The following is a 20,988-nucleotide window of genomic DNA, read 5'->3' as shown; positions in this document are numbered from 1 at the left end:
GCGGAGGGGCAGCTGCAGACATGGACTATAAAAACCAAATTTGAGAATAGAAGCCTAACCGGCGTGTCAACAGCTCATGCCTTGGGTAACAGTTGGAGACCTCGGCCCAGAGAGAGCTTCAAAAACAAAGTGACCTGATGAATTAACAATGCATTGCCCGTATTATTGAGTTAACATTTCTGTTTTACTTCCAGGAGCTTAGTTTGGAATCCGAGGCATGCCTTTGTGTTCTCCCTTCTAGACAAAGTATCCCTGATTACTCCGGTGTTATGTCACTTCAGTGCACGCCGTCCAAAGACAAATTACATGGCGAGACAGCCAGAGCGATGGGTTTTGCATGTGGGAATGGTCTTTCGGACGCTGCACACTGGTCACTGTAATGCAACATCTGTTCAAAGAGATCATTTCAACAGCCTCCCACAACAACCAAGACACTTCCACCAAATAATTATCTGCCACGTTGTTTATATATGACTCAAAATGCTCCACTTCCCTCTCACTAAACTCTATACACAAACTACTAATAGTGTCGCTTTTGCAATTTAAAAATGTTTTATGTTTCCCTGAAACAGTAAAAACAAATGAAGACACTGCATGAGAAATGTGAATCATTTCAACTTTTTAGCGACACACTTACTGTAACACTTAAAAGTACTGGGTTATAAATTGACACAGTGTGGGTTTTAATATAGCAAAGATTGAATACCCTGTTAATTTTAAAAGTTGACTTTACTTTAAAAGCATCAGAAAATGGATTAACATAAAATCATTTTAAATAGTACTCACTAAAAAGTTTTAATAATTTAAAAATGTCCTTAATTTTTTAAGTTCAAGTTTTTTTAGCTTCATCAGATTTTACAGTGTACCGGGCTTATTATACCCAGTACCAATGGGTAGAAAACTGCCAAAGGGTTGATCCAGTTAGCCAACAGTAATATAAAAATTACACCACTCTGGGTCAAATCACCTCATTGGTACGGAGTAAAGTTAACTCACAATTACAGCTGTGTTTTACTGACTACACACTGGGTCGATATTTAACTCGTAAGTTGTTTACTTGCGTTATTATATAAGGTGACCCTTGTTGACACTCATGAACATGAAAACTGATTTATAAAAGAAATCACGGAAATGGCAATCACGCCTTTTCTTGTAATTGGATTTTTGGATTTTTATCACTTTTCGTTTCTAGTAATTTTTTTTTACAAACAATCCATCACTGACACTTGATTTAAACCTAAAGTCAGGGAATCTACACAATGTGCAATCACTTGTTAAACTATTAAAACAGTGGGAAAAGATGCTGTGGTGTTTCTGTGCAGCCAAAATCAAGTTCGCTAACATTTTTCAGTTCATGTCCAGAGAAAACTAGGGCTCCATGCATTGTGTTTACGCTGTTCAATCATGTAGGCCTGTGACAAAGATGAACAAAACTGACATTGAAGTGAAGGTGGACGGTTGTTATCTCCAAAAATAGCCGCTTTTCAACTCCACAAGAACCAAAGAACTCAAGAGAAAGAGCCACAAAGCCTTCATGCGGAGAAATTGGACCAAAAGAGGCCAGATCATTCAAATTTCCTTACAAAACTGGCCTCCATTTCCAAAATATCACACCACAGTGAGTGATGGCAAGACTGTCTATGTTTCCTTTCATTGGTTGAACAACACAGCTACAATCCATTATTGCACTTCGAACCATAAACTATTTTTGTTTGGTTCTGGGCATTCAAATATTGTATTTTTTCCATGTACAAGAACCTCTATAGTTTGTGCATATGACAACTGGACTACTTTTGCTGTGTACTGCACTGCAGTCTTTGTTTCACTTTATATATCATGTGTGCAGTATACTACAATGGGACATGCTGCCGTTTAACAGAGACTTCATTTTGTGATGGTACATAAATGTAATATTTTAGACACAACTGGATTAAACCGGGTTGCTGACAACAGTTGAGACAATAGTGTAAATTGTGTACAAGTGTCACTCAGTACCTCACTGTGTACGTATGTTAAATTGCTCGAGGCTATAACGGCTGTAATTAGCAAAGTGTGAACATATTTGCTCAGCACCATGTCTTGCAGTGGTGAAACCACCAACACAAAAAACCGAAACGGAAGTTTTCACTTCACCTGTTGAACTGAGCTCTGCTTCAATCGCCTTCGCAAAGTCTATAATTTTAGAACATTATTTCATCCCAAAACAAAGAATAACAATTGTTTTCAGTGTAATTTATTACTTTTGGCAACGGCCGTAGGGAACATAATCAAGACCTTGCTAGAACACTCTGGTTTTCTCTGTGTTGCATTGCTCTTTCGCAACAAAGGCTGTTGTGAGTTCTTATGAAGAAACTTGAATGAATAAACTTCAGTCAGGTACCCAATGAGGATTTTACCTTTATCATGAGAACTGATAGTGACACATTTTACTTTACATTTACATTATCTGTAGCCGATACTCATTTCAGCCACAAAAAGCTACATGCAAATACTATGTTAATACGATAATTTCCTTAATATTTGCCTATAGTGGCAGCATCCTGATGAACAAATGAAAATTATGTTACTCGGGTTATATGGCCAATTTCAATAAAATATTTAGATTAACAGCTAAAAGTTTGCTCCACTAAGAACTTCTTTTTAGATTGATCATCAGTGAATTGACTACCTCTAATGTGAAAGTAGCTCTACGCATTTCAACATGGTTCTCATTGACTCCCCCATATAACAGTGTGAGCAGACGCTTCCAACACACAAACCCACATTTGCCCTTTTTTTTTTAAAGCTAGGGATGGTAACATTGAGAAACCAGCAAGAGGATCCATCCAAAAAAATCCCATCTCTTCAGGCCACTCCCCCAAAACACATGAATGCTCACTCCGTGACTTAAGCTGGACGACGAGTCCACGAGACAGCCTTGGGGAGAGGAGCTGATTGCCAACTGTTTCAAACTACCTCATGTCTCAGTCACGTGCAAGAAAACACCCAACATTATCATAATGAACACAAACAACAGACGTGACATTCAGCAATAAATCCACCTAACCGTGTGGGAAACTGCGGCCAAGCGCAATGAGCATACGGGCATTGTGCATGCAGGTAGGCAGGTATGTAGGCACACAGATGGGCCGAATGAATACTTGGATGGGCTTATTACAAACAGTTTGTTTTCCTTTTTTGTCAAAGAATTTTAATTATTGACTAATGTGGAATGTGTAATTGTGCAATCTTGCCAAAAACCTAACATCGTGATCTATTTAGTCGCAATCACGATCCATGATCTAGATTGCAGTCTTTTAATCAATTTTTTTTAATGCCCTGTAGACTTTAGACTTTCTGGCCATTCGCACCATCAAAACAAAACATTGCATTAAAATAAATACTTCAGTAGTTGTTTATGTGACTTAAGCAAGAGCCATGTGAAGTAATTCATCCAATCAGCACAACACTCTATCGGTTAATTCCCATAGTGGGGATCAGCTAATGAGGTTATGTGAAGTTTGGAAACAGAAGTAAGAGGACACGAAATACCACAATCTCCACGATTTGCCTGAAAAGTAGACTGAGGACGCCTTCAAGATCGATCACCATCTTAAATCGTTAGATTTCCCGCCCCTACAACAAATATAACTAAAAAATGCTTCCAAAATACATGACTTACCCAAGATTTAACCTGATTACTGCCATTGGTCAACATATGAGGAGTAGACATTTTACGTAATACTGCTGTTTTGTATGCAACAGCTGACAGCAACATAAGAGGGGCGGAGAGATTGATATAAAGGAAATTGTGCACAAGCTGGCACACCAATGAAAAATATTACATTTGATCCATTTTAAGCAAAATATTTCCATTTCCATTTGTATTGGCATCTTAAGGTAAGTAAATATGAAAGTATGGCGGCCACTTGTAAAGCAGTTAACTCACTGTAACAGCCCGGCAAGCTAAATATGCATACACAACATAGCCTGGAAGCTCTTTGGTAAACCAGCTATTTCAAAAGTTTCATCAGTAGATTACTTCCAGATTAAAAGTCTGTCATAATTTGTCTCGAGACAGTCTTTCAGAACCACCTTTCAAAAGACTTCCGTTTGCTTACCAATCTGCGGCATTAATTAGCCATGCTGAGAGCCATGTTCACTGGCAGCTGCTACACGGATTTCAAAAGCTTTAACAGGAACTACAGTATAATGATGTATGTGCTGTCCATTGTCAGTTGAAGGAAAGTTTTATGAGCTGGCTTTCTGTTTAGTTTCCCCTTTTTTCAGTTGTTGTTTGTACGAGCACACCAAAAACAAATTTTTGTAAGAGCAATTACGTGTAGGAAGATCCCAACGGAATAATACGTCAAGGTTGTCACCACCTCCTTTGACTACTGGTCTCTATTTTGTTGCCGAATATGTTCTATTATAAAGGTGTGGTAGGTGTGAGTGCACGATAAAAAAGCATCTGGCACAAAATGAAGGAGCCGACTCTTCACTTCCATAACTAATTATTACTACCCTGAATACACACGCAAACCCAGCCCCACAGAAAATAACGTGTTGTGTTGTGTCTTGACATAAGACGAGATGGATGGAGGAAGTTTATGAATTTTAACATCATCACCAGCAGAAGCACATTTATGTAGGTCAGGCGAACTGTACAGGGATTTCTAACTACTAGGTGAAAAAAGAGACACAAATATTCATGTTGTATTGTGCTGATGACAGATTTGATGAAATGCCTGTAGCATTTTGTTCAACTTGTCTTATTCATAAGAAAGACAACAAAGTTTCTCATATCTTCCGTCCCTCGGGTGTCTTTTCTTTCCAACGAGGACCAACATTTTGGCACCGGTGTCTTTATTAGGGTCTGCAGAAGTTTCCCCTTTCTAACCCTGAGCCTGTTTCATTAGAAAAATCATGCAACACTCTTTAAAGAGTGTCACGTTTCAGCCACATTACACGTAACTTAACTAAAAGGGAATCATCATGTAACAATGCAGCAGCAGAATGCCCTAAATCAAAATATTCTGGAGACATCGTAACCAGAGAAAAGGCAATTATAGCTGAGAAATACCTGCTGTGTCTCCGTAAATACATGTGTGGTAGTACAAGTTTTCAGAGAACATAAGGCACACAATACTGTCTTGTTTCTGTAAGTGATGTATGGCTGGCAGTCTAACAACCTCTGACAATCGCTCATGGGCGAGATTACATACAATTATATTTTGACACACCTCAGCCACAAAAGCACATGTACACATACAAGCATGCACGTTGCATACTGTATTATCCACAATGCAGATGAATTAGTCCTGAACAGCCTTTTCAGCGGCATCTAAAACCAGTGAAGAACCAGCGATCAGGTCAGTGGAAGCTTTGAGAAACCGACCATGGATCCCCTCAAAACTGCAAATGTGAACAATAAGAGTTGCATAAAGCTGCTACAAGTGACTTTCTTTTTTGTTGATTCTGGCGGCCCCTGTGGACAAAAGTGGTGACGGCTAGTGAGTGCATTTGTTGTGGAAGAGAGTGAAAGAAAGAGTTTTTTTAATACTATTTTTTTCTTTTTTAAGCACAGCTGTGTGAAGGACGCATAGTGATGAAGTAATGTATCCATTTGTAAAACGGCGATGGTAAAACAAACTGTTTTAGTGCCGAACCACCAGACTACAGAGCAGCTTCTTTCCTCAGGCTGCGAGACTCCTCAATTCATCCTCAGCACTATGCCATAAAAATAGTTTTAATTTTATGACTTACCTAACCCAGATAAGTCAGAATTCAACCGGCTGACAGGCTTTAAGAATAACTATATAGAAATACACATTTTTCCTGCTGATTGTCTAATTTGCCTTCACACTATAGGTCATACAGAGGTATCAATATTCAATTAAGATTGTTTTATAATCAGTTAATATCAGTTAAAAGTTCCTTGTTGTACATTCAAACACAAAACCTAATCTTAAATTGCCTTTCTTTTTCTCAGACCTTCAAATTCTTCTTTAAGTTCCAGTGTGTAGGATTTAATGGAATTGATTGCAACCAACTGAACACACCTCGTCTCATTCTCACCTAGGGTGGCCGCTAAAAGGCGAAAGGCCCTCTTTCAAGCCAGTGTTGCATTATTCTGTTCTGTACTGTAGAAACATGGCGGTGCAGCATAGCGGACTCTGTGGAAGAGGACCCGCTTGCTCTGTGGATACGAAAGGCTCCTTCTAAGGTAACGAAAACCCAACGATTCTTAGCGACAGGTGTTTAAACTCTAATGAAAACATAATCATGAACATTATATTCTATTTCTGCCCCTTAATCTTCCTAAATCCCACATATTGGACTTGTGAGTTAATGTACTTAGTTACATTCAAGCGGTGTGGACCATATACTGAACATGAGACTCCTGATACATTTTCTATCATTCAACAAGTGTAATGTACTTTATGGGATGTTAAATAATTATCAGACTGCACAATGCCTAATTTTCACATTTCGCTGGCTAACGGCAAATTACAATCAGATGCAGCTTCTGTATGTAATGATACATAATTACAAATCCATATTTCAGCAAATGTATGCAATCTCCACGTAACTCCACACAGGCTAACATACAGCAAGACATGCGCTCGTCTACATTTATCTGTTTTAGTACATCCCACTACATTTTATGCAACTGTGCTGCTCGGTTAGCACAGCAGCAAAGCCAGTTAGCTAGCTAAGAGATCTTTGATTATCTTTTGAACTAAGAACAGACAACAAAGGTAATATTCAGAAACCTATGATGTTGTGAACATGTCTACTCATATAATAATTTTTAACTATCAACCAAATTAAGTGTAGCTGCACTGGTTGTGCAGACTTGTTCTCAGATTTAAAAATTCTTTTGAACATGATTTACTGATAAACCGCATCCTCAACAAAGAGATGTCAGTCATGGATAATTAGAAGCTGGAAACCGGTATCTAAGAGCCAGATCAGACTGACATACTGGGTGGCTGATCCATCCCTAAAAGTGTTGTCTGGTTCCTCTTTTTTTTTTGTATCCTCAATGACCTATTTTGGTGCTTCAGGCCTAGAACACACCTGACGTGGTGCCTGAAGACCCCTGCAGACACAACAGGCATGATCTGTGAGCGCGTCTTCATTTTGACCTACTTTAAAAGCTCCATTTTACAATGGGGTGAGCACATAGTTTCACACAGGTTACCCACTTAGTCAGTGTTGGGATAAATCAAAAACAGGATCTCATTTTCAGTTGGAAAATGACGATTCCAGATCTGATTATCGTGCTCTGGATACATGAGCACATGTCAGCTGACACATGTATCAGTGAACAACAGCCGCAAAAATACAGTTACATGGTAAATGCATATTGGTCCAATTCGACAATAGACAGGTAAAGTTTATTTTCACTTGGGTCATTTTGTGAAAAGTAGAGAACCAGAATGTGCTCAGCACACGCAGCTCTTCTCTGTGTGTGCGGCAGCTGCGCGCTTTCATTGTCAAAGATGCCAAAAATTATTCTGCGAGCACTGCATGTCCAGCGCAGTTTGGGGAGCTGTTCATCTTACATGTTTACAGATCACAATCAAACTTGGAATGAGTAACCGGTAATTATTTATATATTAAACTTTCATGGGTAATAAAACTAGCAAATTAGCCACCGCTGATGCCAAGAACCACTTCAGTAGCACTGGAAAAGCTGGAAAAGTCGCAAAAATCTTCAACAACACACAAAAAAAAGATATCTGCAATGCTAAACCCAGTCTTGAGGCTTATCTGTTGGAAGCTGACAGAGGTGACATCAGCAGGTACAAAATGGCTCCCACCATCATGAGATGCTTTCAAAGATACAGTATCTGATCCAACCAAGAGTGACACATAGTAGCTAAAGCAATAATGATGGTATTGTCCTTAAAGTGTCACTAAAACGGGGGCTGGGCTTCCCCATGACCTGAGGTCAAACTACAGTGACATGCCTCAGCTTGTAGGATCCTCCAGTGAGCAGGCACATTGCTACATATGTGACTCTGAAATACAAGCGAAAGCTCCCATACTATTCCAATGTCAAAGTAGCTTTCACCAAAAACACACACTCTTACGTTGGATGACTCACCACAGACTGAGAATTAAGATTAAAGTCGCTGTGTAACTGCTGAATTATTAAACCTGTCAGAAAGTGCGTAATGAGTACATTGTATTCCGCAATACAAATATTACTTTGTGTGGCGGAAAGTTGGATAAAACGAGATCATGCAATGACTTAATGATAACCTTAAAAGCACAGTGATTGCAAGTCATAAGAGCTCATAATACAACTGTACTTTGGCTCTCGTGACGCCCACAGATTGTTTGACTGATACTTTAAAGTTTCAGTTGATTTTGTACACAAGTCATATCATTTGACTTCCCTACGGTCCCAAAGTGCGGCCGAAACCAGATGTGCCTCTACACGCTGTCCACATCAGGAGACCAATCCATGTGACAACCTAGCGGCAAGCTTTGACAAGCCAAGGGGATACTTACTCTGTCCCACACTTCCGTGACACAGTAACACAACCTTAATCTCCCTCTTTTTTCTCTCCAAGTCTCTCTCTCTCTGTCTCACTCTAACACACACACACACACACACAGATAAATGTACATTTAAATACATAAAATGCTACACAGAAACCACCTTTAATTCTATTTTACCTGTAGTGGGATCGCCCTCTCTCTCCTTCTGTCCTTTCTTACCCCCCTTCTTTCTCCCTTTCCTGTCTTTCCTCTTGTTCTCCGTCATGCTGTCAGAAGAAAGTAAATCCTCTCAGGAGTTGACTCAGGAAAAAAAACAGGTAGTCCTATTGGGAAAGTGTGGCAAGTGGGCACCACCAGACTCTGAGCCTTAGTTAGAGCGTCTCTCCTCCTATATAGACTCACACCAATCAAGTACAGCAAAGGAACCACCTACTCTCAGCAGGGCAGAGGGAGAGAGAGAGAGAGAGAGAGAGAGAGAGAGGGAGAGAGGAAGGGAGGGAGAGGGAGAGAGAGGGAGGGAGGAAGCAGGGAGAAAAATAGGGAGAGAAAGGTAGAGAGGCACTGCTCAAGTGACTAAGAGGGGAAAAGTGAGAGAATACAGTGGGAGGGAGGGAAGAAAGAGGGAGGGAGCGAGGAAGGCATTTCCCATTGCTTTAAGGCAATCAACTGTTCCCTTACTGAGTCTATCAGATAAGCAGTGGCTCTTCCAGGTCCTGCAGCAACAACACTGGTCTTAAGGAGTCCACAAGTCTAAAGTTGGCCATTTCAAGCTCCATGGCCTCACTTTGTTGCCATCTCTACCTCGGGAGCATCTTCTCCTTTAATGACCCATGCAAAAGTGGAGCGAGACCACTTAAGCTGTCCCCTCTGCGCTGCTGACCCCACCAAGATAATCCCGCAGACCTGCCCTTGCCAGGTTGATGTCGATGGGGTTCCCAAAACACTTCACATCTGGTTCAGATTTGCTGAGCACAGATCGCGTGGATACATGCAAGAGAGAGCGATGTGTGAGGTGCCGAATGTCAGATCGCAATCTTTGACAGACTGATTGTTTAAAAAAAAATGACACAAAATCTTCTTTGGCTTCCCCCGCCTGTGCCCCTTCCTCACCCCTCTTGTCTGTCAGTCCCCCCCCTTTCGGTGCTACAGGGCGAGTTCCAGCATGTCTGTGGTTGTAGCTCTCTCTTTCACTGTCACTGTTGGCCAGGTGTCATCAATGTCCACGCAGCAATAAGGATTTGGGGGGCCGTTAAAACAAGATTTATGACAGACCCTGGCCTTCTGAGAATAAGTCTAATTTTATTTCTGAGAGGTGAGTGGGCAACTCACCTTTGCTTACCTCCAGTATTTCTATGTTTCTGCAGACTTGGCAGGAATAAAATAGAGTACAGAACTTTCTTAAAGGGGACATATTATGCTCTTTTTCAGGTTCACACTTTTATTTTGGGTTACCTTCAGTATAGGTTTACATGGTCTAATGCTCAAAAAACACATCGGTTTTCTCATTCTGTCCAATGCAGCAGCACTGTATTCCCCCTCTGTCTGAGACGCTCTGTTTTAGTTCCTGTCTCTTTAAGGCCCCCCTCCTGAATACCCCGTCTCCTCCTATTGGTCTGCTCACACATGCCTTAGCCAGCACTGCTAGCAACAAAAGAGCAGATCTGCTAAATGATTTCTTACGTGCCAAATTAGCCTGCTGGACATAAATTATGCAAATGTGTGACATCCTGACATAGTGTGATGTCACAAAGTCACATAATTAAAGGCGGGACTACTGACGAGGCGTTTCAGGAGCAGTGTTTTCAGTGGGAGGGAGGAATTTCTGTTGATGCGGACTTTAACTTTGAAGATCTTTTACATGCACAAGAACCGATATCAAACACTGAAGGAAAGGCAAAAAAACAATCGGCCTCTTTGAAGGTGCAGTATGTAGTTTGGGGTAAAAAGTGCAATCAGAAGATATTTTCACTGACTGATTTTTATGTCTAAACGAACTAAATCAACAAACTCTCTTCCTTTTCACGACAGAATCAACTGAATACACAAACTGACCTTACAGGACAATGCAATTTCATACTGTTTTACTTTGTTTATGTTTGGCGGACCCTGCCACTTTTCTAGCTTCAAACAGTGTTCCAGTGAGTTTGTATTATTACCTCATTGATATTGTAAATATATATTGAATTTCTTCTCCAAATACGTAATACCTCTTTAAAGTGTTAATCCTGCCTGACTGTTATGCAAGAGGATGTTTTACTCAGGTTTGTGTGGAACTATATCTAATGTGAACACACCCTCGACAACGACGACAACAACAACAACAATGCGGCGGCTAATCTGTTTATCTTCATTTGACATAGCCCAAAGTGCGACTACACGATGATCACAGTATTATTTTAAGCTGCTATATCAAAGTAAGGTTTTCTAATTTCATGCTGCCTGAACTCCACTGTCCTGTTAAGTGGCAACAAAAGAGTGACTCTCAATGAAACTCGTGCGTTACAAAAAACGAAATCTCTAGATGAGTCATCTGCGGGGCCCTCCCGGGGTTTGTCTCGGTCCAACCCTTAGAGGATTCTGAAGATATCCTGGGAGGAGGCGGCAGCAGCGGGGACTGTAAGGGGGCAGCAAATGGGTCATAACAGGTCAGCGCACTCAATAGTATAACTCTCATCTGTGGGCAAAAAGGGGTCAAATCGAGGCCAAGGTTTGACACACCAATCAAGTCCAATGCGCTGCTTTCCCTACTTGAAAAACGACCTGCTCGGTCCTCTCTCCTCACCTCTCCTCTCCTCCTTGTGGCTGTGCTCGATGAGCTAATCTGTCAGCAGAGGTAGCTGAGGACTGGCAGGGGCTACACGGTGTGTCAGAGAGCTGCCCCTGCCGCCCTATTGCACCACCCCACCCCCCACCCAACCCTCAACACTCACTTCCTCCTCTACAGTTCAACAAGATGAGACTCGTTCCCAGGCACTGTGTGTCTGTGGGTGGGCACGCAGTTTATGAATGTGTCAGAAATGTGAGTATTTGTGACGTCAGGACAAAAGAAATGTAAGTTTCAGGATGATGGGGGAGTAGAGTTAGTGCAGGATTTGGATGTCTTCGAGCAGAGCCGTGCAAAAAGCAAATCAGTGAAAAGTTAAATTGGCTGACATGAGTTGTGAGGGTTATAACTGTGGGAGTATTGTGAGGACATTAACCTTTGGGATACCGTAGACATCAATATGTCAAAGTTTTGCAAACTTGCTGAAAATATTTTCTAAAATTTGGAATGTAGCACCTCAGATGAGTTTCATGATGACAACCTGCCACAACTGTGTCCAAGTTGCAGAATTACAAAAAAAGAAAACATGGCTATATACAAGAAAGTGAGTCACTGTGGACTATACACTGTAAGAAAATCAGTTTTTTTGGCAGCAAGACTAAGTTGGGCAAGTTTTTGTGCGTAAGCTTGTGGAGTACAACTAGAGACTGAAATGAACTACCAGACACAAATATGGTCACGGACATGTGCATCTAAATCTTTCTCTTTTTTCTAGTCTCCTCGAAAGCATCTGCTGTTTTTCAACAGCCGTGGGCCGTCCTTGGATCAGGGTCTGGAGGTGGAGTGGCACAGTGGGCCAGTGTGGGAGGAGAATGACTTGAAGAGCACATCCAAAAAAAAAAAACAAAAAAAAAAAAAATGGAGGGAGCCAACCCCTAAAAGTTCTGACATGGATCCTTTGTATGCCCTGCTCATAAATGCTTCACAGGCCCCATCTCTGCCTGCCTCCTAATCCCTCCTCGCGCTGCCCCCCAAAAAGGGGAGACAGCTTTCCTGTATGATGGAGCTGAGCAACAGCATACCTGCACATCATCACATTGATACCGCTCAACAGCACTCCTGCCCTTTCACCGGCACGAGAGTTTATCTTTTTAGACATAATGGCTTTAAACAGCCATTAGGTTGTGTTGTTTACATCTGTCTGCGTTTTTGCCAACAAAGTGTATATGGGTGTGGGGAGGGGGGGCTTTAAGTAGGGGATAGTGCCTGCTTTTAAACACATGCCTGTAGTCTTGACTCTCAGAGGTGAGGCAAGGGCATGGGGGGGGGCGGGGGGGGACAGCCTCTGAGAGAAACAGAGGATAAACGGAAAAAAGAGAGGCGGGAGGAGAGGCGAGGACAGAAGGTAAAAAGTGCAAAAGAGAGATTTGGGAGTGGAGATAATGTCCTCTTCATCAGATGACAGAAAACTGCCCCACCTGCTGATATTCACCTTTTAACAAGACATCTGCTTCCTCAGCTGACCATGCACTGAGGTGCGTTGGCTGCCTGATGACTGAAACGCACAGCAGTTGTAAGTACAGACCAAGGAGACTGCGTAAAACACACATTTCTGAGCGTTAACAACACCTCTATAGTCTTGCTGCTAGCCATGCATGTGCCGTGAGCGTCTGTATGAACGATGGGTAGAAGATGAAAAGCATGTGACGAGAGAAAGACTGAAGACTTTATGTCACTGGGTGGGCTGGCAAAGCCCCCTTAGAGGGAGACACAACACGAATCGGAGCCAGTGACATCTGGAGGCCTGAGGAAGGGGCTATTTTCTTCAAGGTCAGCTCAGCCAAGGTCAGCTGGAATTCCAAAATCTGAGTGTTACTAATGACTCTGCTCAGCAACAGCTGAGATCAGGATCACAGGGAGGGAGCAGGAATCACATCCGCTGCCTTATTTACGACAGAGCAAATGGATCGACAGATTAAAATGGAGCATTTACAGAGAGCTGCTCGAAAAATCAAAGAGAAACGGCACGGAAGAAATAAGTGTTAAACAAGGAAGTGATCCTGGGTGGATTCGGCTCTTTGACGTTTCCGCAGCACATAGCTGTCACCATGGTAACCACAGTCTTAAGGGTAGCAACTGGAGTATGTGAGAGAGAGAGAGAGAGGGAGATGTGGAAGGGCGGAGTGAGGATGAGAGGATGCAAGCGAGAAAGTAGGAGATAATGTGTAAGAAATACAATAGGAGGAAGAGCGAGAGAGAGGCAGGAATAAAAGAAAGGCAGGACGGGTAGAGACGGAGCGAGAGCCGAGAAACGGGGAGCGAGACAAAGAAACACAGAGATAGAGGTATATCCAGTGAGCAGCTGCAGCCCGGCCACTGTATCGCTCCATAAGAGAGATGTCCATGAGTAAGCCTGTGCCAAGCCTGCCGGGAAGCACTGCAGTAGCATCTCAGAGAGGGAGAGATGACAAACATCAGCACTGAGCATGCTCCACTCTCAAGGCCACTGAGAAAATGAGATTTCAGCTCTTTAGCCTCTCAGTTTGTTCAGTTCTCCAGCTCTGTTCCAGCCTCCATCTGTCACTATCCGGCTTTCATGAGCACATCACACCACCAGCGACCCCTCTCCATCTCCCTCTATACAGTATATGTTCTCCACGCCGGATGCAATGTGACTGATGTGTCTGACGACTGATTGATCTAATGGCGAGAGGCATCTTTCCCACTTACGGCCACGCGCTGACTCATATCGTGACAGGTTTGATTGGGGGCTGAGAGGGAACAAGAGATGAGCATAGCAACTCATCAGCCAATGGGGCATGATACTGCAATAACAGGCCAGCGTACACACACACACACACACACACACACACACACACACACACACACACACACGCGCGCACACACACACACAGCCCCGTTGGCAGATGTGATCTCTGTGCCTCCGAACTCTTACGGATCGTCTTCCTCATCTGGACGGCTGCCAGAGCTGCTCTGTAAATGACAGCCATACATTTGTGTCAGACCTACAATTATGCTGATGTTGATTTATTTATTTTTTTTATGCTCATTCTGCAGGCAGGCAGGCAGGCAGACAGACACACCCACGCCGAGATACAATTGTGGGCTTTTTCAGGTTCATGACTGAAAATTGACGGCTCTTTGTGGCATGAGTCGCGGTTATGTGATGAAGTGGGCGCTGAGGTGTGTTGGTGCGTGTGTGTGTGTGTGAGGACAACGGTGTAGTTTGAAAAAGAAGATGTCAATCGCCACTCAACCTTCCACTCTGGCTAAAGTCCTGAACAGTGTGAAATAAATGTCTGCTCGCTGATGATACTGGTAATAAAAGTTTCCATCAAAGTTGATGCACCGACGCACCTCACTGTCTATATGCTCTTTCTTCTCCGGCGACAAAGAGCCTCTCAATCGGACAATAATAGCTTATTGGGGTGATACAGAAATAGTGCAAATGTTTCTTTTTAATGACAGATGCTGTCTGAGCATGACTTTGATGATCCTCTTAAACAAAAATCCGCTCTATCTTCTTAAGGCCGCCTGATTGAATCTCTCGCTTTTCCTCTTTTTTTTTAAACGTATTTATTTTTCTCTCCCTCTGTCTGTCTGTCTCTCTCTGCCTGTCTCCCTCCCTCCTTTCTAAGGGAGAGATAAAGAGGTTTGTGTGACTGCGAGCAGATTGACTTGAAGATAGAGGCTGGAAGCAGATCTCTTCCACCTCCTCATTCTGCTCTTTCTCTCTCGCTCTCACCCAGATGAATAGACAAACAGTCTCCCACATGCTCTCACAGTTTATCAAACACACACCCACATAGAACCAGGTCTTCATGCAAACACATATGTGCGCTCTCACCAGAGAGAGCAACACGCACTCAATCTAAGTGTCCTCGGGCCGACAAAGTATACACTGTCATACTCAAACACAAACAGACCCCCTCAAACACGCACATAGGCATACGCAAAAAAACACACAGGTGCATCCACATGTAAATAGAGAAGGAGCGCGTGGGTCATTGATGCGTTCATAATGGACCTGTTTTCCACTCATGGTGTACCTAATACAAACCATTTGCCTGTATAAAAGCATACTTCATTTACGGAAGGGGCTTTTTAAGACACCACATCTGAATCACAGAATAACACCCGGCTCGTTGCGTGTGTTTTTCCATTGCGCACACGTTTTTCGCTGTAAAGCCAACTCACAACACTTCTAAAAACCATGTCACATGCCATCTTTGGGTATCGCTCTAAAAATCCATTAAACAAATGAGTCTCAAAAGAGAACTTTTAGAGTACAGCCATGACTGTTCTCATTTCATTGTCTGTACACGCACACTTGGACACATGACCAGTTACTCGCTATCTTAATCTCAGGAAAGATAAAAAATGACTCCCCAACGGTCGCACATTTGAAGCGAACCCGTGACTGCAAATGTAAGCAAACGTTTGGATTTAAATAAATCACTGCGAAACAAATCGATCAATCAACTTTTCAGGCGTGCTTAAAACCAAACTGCAGAAATGTAAATCCGCATGAGGGAAAACACGGGAAGGTTGTGCTCTTATCAGCAGCCGTCCCCCTTCAAAAACATGCGTGCATCCGTTCTCTGCTTTGCATTCTTCGCATCAAATCAAATTCCTTTTGCGCTCTGCACTTGTCCTTTATCTCCAGAATGTGCTCTTAGAGCAGCACAAACATGTCACAATGAGGACACTGTGAGGAGTTTCACACAGAGTGAAACCAGCCTCTTTGTCAAATCATTTGCATTTCTGCTTTTGCCTCTCATGGCTGAGCTCGGGCTTATCAAGAGTCCGTCTTATCTCTTTGTTTGTTTTTCACCAATGTAGGCTTTTCCTGGAAAACAGGCCACTACGCATGTGTAAGCTTAGATCATGCTTTGGCGGCATAAGCCCAGATCAAGGCGGTCTCAAATTGAGTGATGCTTGATAAGTGGGCAAGAGAGTGGCCCCGGCTGACAGTGCCAGGATGGCCTCACACTGGGCTCTGGCAAGCCAGACATGGCTGACAGGAAGCCAGGACTGTGGTCGGGTCATCTCAGAGCGACAAGATGACTGCACAGGCCCACAAAACCCCCTCCACCCCTCGAGAAGCAGTTAAATCCATCGCCAAAGCACACCAGTGACTGTCAAGCCTAGTACTAAGAAGGAGGTCAAAGCTAGCTGAGTCTTTAATAGCTCTAAATAGGCAAGCCACCGCCAGTATGAGCAGCTTAGTGATGGAGGAGCGGTACCAAAGCTTTAGCCTAAAATCTAATAGTTGAGTTTTAGCCAACAGAGTATTGTGCTCCAAAAGCCACGCAGCACTAATGTAATGCCAAAGCATGTTTGTTTGGATGAAGATGAGCAGATGGGAGGACAGGTTAGTCTCAACATGCGCAAAACCAAAGTCAAACTAGTTTTTTGTTCTGTTGTCTCATTCTTCGTGGTACATTTGATGTTGTTTTGTAATGCTGGCTTGCCTACAGTGGTTTCCTGGCCCATGGCCATTTGCAGTACAACAACTGCCTGCTTGCAAACCCAATGTCGTGAAGACAACAAGCGAATGAAAAGAAACATGCCTAGACAATGCGTGGCAAAAGTACACATCCCAATAGATGTGATGGAGAAAAAGTGGAAACGGGGCTACAGGGACTTTCTGTAACACTGATCTTACAAGCACAACAGAGCTCTGCGAGGAATGTTTCATTCTCATTTAGGGTAAAACACCCCCGGAGTTAAGGGGTATCAATATCACACGGGAGATATATTCTTCTTTTGTCTGCATTTGCTGCAGTGAGGTGATGGTGAGCGTGCTGGTCTGCGGGCCAGCTGGGACACATCTCAGTTCACCCGTACACACACACATGCACCCCCCCCCAACACACACACACAAGCACACGCACATTACTGAAGCTCGCTTTACGCTGCTCACTATCTTTCAACAACAAGCTGAGCAGGGACCAGACGGAAAGAGGTCCTATTTGTGCAGGAAGATAAATACACTTCTGCACCCAGTCCTGTCCCCTCCAGATTAGAGCAACACAATAATGAGCAGGAGCACTGGTGGAAGGTCAGAAGACAGCAAGGGTAAAGGATAGAGTAACAGCCTGCTAACAAAACACACGCCCACGCACGCAGGAGTAATCACAGACGGACACGCATGCTTTTATCTTTAATTATCAGAACATTAAATAATTGTCTGAATTAGCAGCAGCATTTTGTCCCTTGTGCTGTGCTTTGCATGCGAATTTAACCATTCAGGTGTGTTGCTTGTGAAGTTAAAGTGTGTCCCTCATCAATATGGATGGAATCCCTGTGGGTATTCACTATCTGTTGCCATCTTACCAGAATCATTCACTCTGGAGAAGCTCCAGCGTTTACAACCCGATGGCGTCACACTTCTTAGAAACAGACGGCAGGCAAGAGTCACTGTGGGTTTTTTCAAGTATCTGGTCATCTTACAGTGGGATGTTGGTGAGTTGAAATGTCTAAATATCCACATTACATACTGTATATATTCAGGAATGAGTGTGTCGGGTTGTTTACAAGTTATTCTTCTGTGAGTCAGCACTGTCATAATCTTATATCAACTCTGCCTTACGTTCGGGATGGTGACGCTGAATCACGGACCGCAGAATTAGGCAACTCCTCTCCTCTCTGCCATGAACGCATGTTTTCTATCACTCTGCCGAAGCAAACCTCCGAGACCCGCTCCACTGTTTTGAGGGGAAACATGATTTTCTCTTGGTCCACTTCCAAACGCAGCTAACAAGCCATTCCATTCTGTTTAAAGTCTTTTCATGTTAAGACACACATCAATCCACACCTACAACATACCTGAGGAAACAAACCTTCTCTCAGGATATGTACTGTGTGTGTGGGGTGAACATGGCCGGACACGTCCCTTAAACACACCGGGAGGCGCCCAGCAGGAGTGCCGGCAGCCCCTCTTTTCAACACTTCAGCATGCTGCACACAAACACAGTTGCCCTTCCCATGGTCCTTTTGTTCCCTATCGTTTTGTTGAAGTTCCTGTCATGGACACTGTCAGCTTTCTCTGGACATTTATAACTGACAGTTAAAATATTACACTTTCAGGCAAACACTCGCTTCAATGCATGACTTCTTTTTTTTCCGGGACAACGCCGCACTAATCACGCTTGAATCACTGCGCACATGCAGGCAAGCTCCTGAAACTAGCCATCTCACAAGTGACGCAGGAAAACATGCATATGCTTGCCGAACCCAGAATTATAGCAAATGCACTTTACAGAAATTCAGACAATTACCCAAAGAATAACACACCCAAGCGCTGACAAGCATGTACACAGACCTGGGGAGAAATGTTCTCGCATTGATTGCATTCCTTATGAAACTCTCTGAAGCAAAACTCAGTCAACTTGATGCAGGCAAATAAAACTGGAAAAGACTAGTTTCAGTTTATGTGTGTTTTAAAAGAGGTTGTAAAGATACCACTTTGAGTATATGCATAGTTTTGTAACTTAATATAAAGTAACATGCCAGTCCCAGCAACGAACTGGTTTACCATGACACGACTTCAAAAGTTGTCTTAAAGACTGTTGTGTCTGCAATAAAACCATGACGCAACGTAACATGCGCAAACCTACAGATAAAACCGGGAGAGAACTACAATCTGGTGCACGACGTGGCCTGGGGCCTTACAGTAAATGAATGCCACAGAGTGAGTCTGCAGTGAAAGGTTATCTCCTGCACTGTCCTTCAGTGTCACGCTGCTTCCTGTGGATCTACCTGACACCCCGGTGAGGAAACGCTGCAACGAGGAAGCACCCAGAGCTACAAATGAATAACTGACGAGCAGATTTCATGCACAAACTGCTGCAATAAATCAATTCTCCCAGCTGCATATTCTAAACAGCTCTGACGTACACAGACTTCTATGCAGACGTGTAACAGAGACTACATCACGGCTCAATACGACCTGCCTCTTCCTATTTGGAAACACAATTGTTGCTATGAGTCAAGGAGCAGCAATTAGCTGTGCTAATTCTGCCAGAAACCTTGGCACTGTTTGCTGGCATTTTAAGTTTACCATGGATAGGACATTTTTTTTCCACCTTCCAGCTGAAACATGTTGTCTTGTTTTCTGGAACATCATGAATTTATAATCTCCAAAGAGAAGTGATAAGCACGACTTTTTGTGCTGTGTTTCACCTGAAAAATGGCATCATTGCAAGTTTAAAATTTTAAAAGGTGTTATTAATATCATTCAGCCTCTGAATGTGGCTTCCCATCTCCCTCCCACCATCCCGTTCACATCACAACACCGCCGTTGTTCGAATAATCTGCCCTCTCAAGGGGTAGCACTAGCTAACGTTGCTATCGCTAGCTAGCTTATGTCGAGCTAACGCGGACATGCTATGAAAAAAACCTGATCACAGTGTTGGGGACGGAGCCCCATTCATTCCGATGAAAGCTGCTCAGTGGCGCATAAAGCTAAAAGAGATCAACTTCCTGGATATGAAAATATCTGGGTCTGCCGTGTTGTGCGGCCCATGTGCATCACCTGATGTTGTGATTACACAGTTTGGCCACTACAAAAACTGATTTTAAAGCCTGGTGCTCTTCCTGGGGGCTTGGTTGATGTTGCTAACACTAGCTAACGGTGTTATACTGTTGGCCGAAGCTGGAACCAACTGTCAGAATTCTTACTCGGAGATAAACAAAACAACCATTTTGGACTTGACAAACATTTTAAATTATTGATTCACAATCATAATAATGTTATGTTAAGGAAAAGAGATCCTTAGTCTGCACCTTTCTACAAGCTCTGTAGATATATTATTTAAAAAGAATGATTTGTCTGCATAAAAATGTTATCAATATGACCTTTAACTCATGTCTTCCATTGACATTGACTACAAGACAATGCAACTATTTTTGAAAATTTCCTGTGACGTACTTTAAATAAACTGCAGTCAAGGCTGACATTGATGACCTTAAGCTGTTTACACAAACCTTTGATACACTGCGATTGAGGAGCCCTGTTGTCACCAATAAACCAGTTTATGGAATATTATGGAATGTGTTTTCTCTGGTGCTACGCCCACAGCCACAAAGATCGACAGGCAGAGAGAACATGGATATGTGTGCCCGCCAGCGTCACCCTCCCTCTTTGGACTGAGCAATAGTAGGTTACTTCAACAACATGCCAAAACAATGTTGATCTCACCAGTAATTTCTGTGATCTTGACACACCGACAACATGCCTGATGTGAGGCGCAATTATGCTCTTCATAGAAAGTATTCATCGACTGTGAACTGAACCCTATGTGTCACTGTGAGTGTGCACAGACAACAGGCACCAGAGGTGGGTAGGACAAAGATATTACATACCACAGTAACCAAGTTAATATTTGTGGGAGCCAAGGAGCTTAATCAGATTTCAGATCATTGAAAAATGAGCTTTGGGGGTTTTCAGAGTTATGCCATTTACCTGATAGATCCAGAGCTGGATTACAGGACTAAACAGGGTTAATAATGCGTGCTGTCTATAGATGTAAACAAAGCCAAATGCCTATGAAACAAGCTTAATAGTCCTGCAGCCGATTGATTATTGGCAGCTCTTTTTTCTCCAATGCAGTAATCAATATGTTGGCCACATGTAAAAATTTAGGGGATAAAACTATATTATTTTCTGCGCAAAACACATTCCAGAGTCTCTGCCAAAACAG

At 42.9% G+C, this 20,988-nt stretch overlaps 1 protein-coding gene across 2 annotated transcripts in view; it reads right to left on the bottom strand.

The window, feature by feature from the left end:
- Positions 1-20,988, bottom strand: part of nrg2a (neuregulin 2a) — an 81,360-nt gene that overhangs the window by 47,471 nt on the left and 12,901 nt on the right. Inside the window, exon 1 of one of the 2 annotated variants that reach the window (XM_084373469.1) lies at positions 8,674-9,031. The exons of the other annotated variant lie outside the window; for it this stretch is intronic. Coding sequence (XP_084229595.1) covers positions 8,674-8,761 — 88 coding nt within the window. The 5' untranslated portion in view covers positions 8,762-9,031. Of the gene's footprint in view, positions 1-8,673; positions 9,032-20,988 lie in introns of those variants that run through there. 2 annotated transcript variants of the gene reach the window in all.

The sequence above is a fragment of the Pagrus pagrus genome (assembly GCF_965226575.1).
Source record: "Pagrus pagrus genome assembly, chromosome: 14".
Classification (NCBI taxonomy): Eukaryota; Metazoa; Chordata; class Actinopteri; order Spariformes; family Sparidae; genus Pagrus; species Pagrus pagrus.
This window is presented reverse-complemented; position numbering and strand designations above follow the sequence as displayed.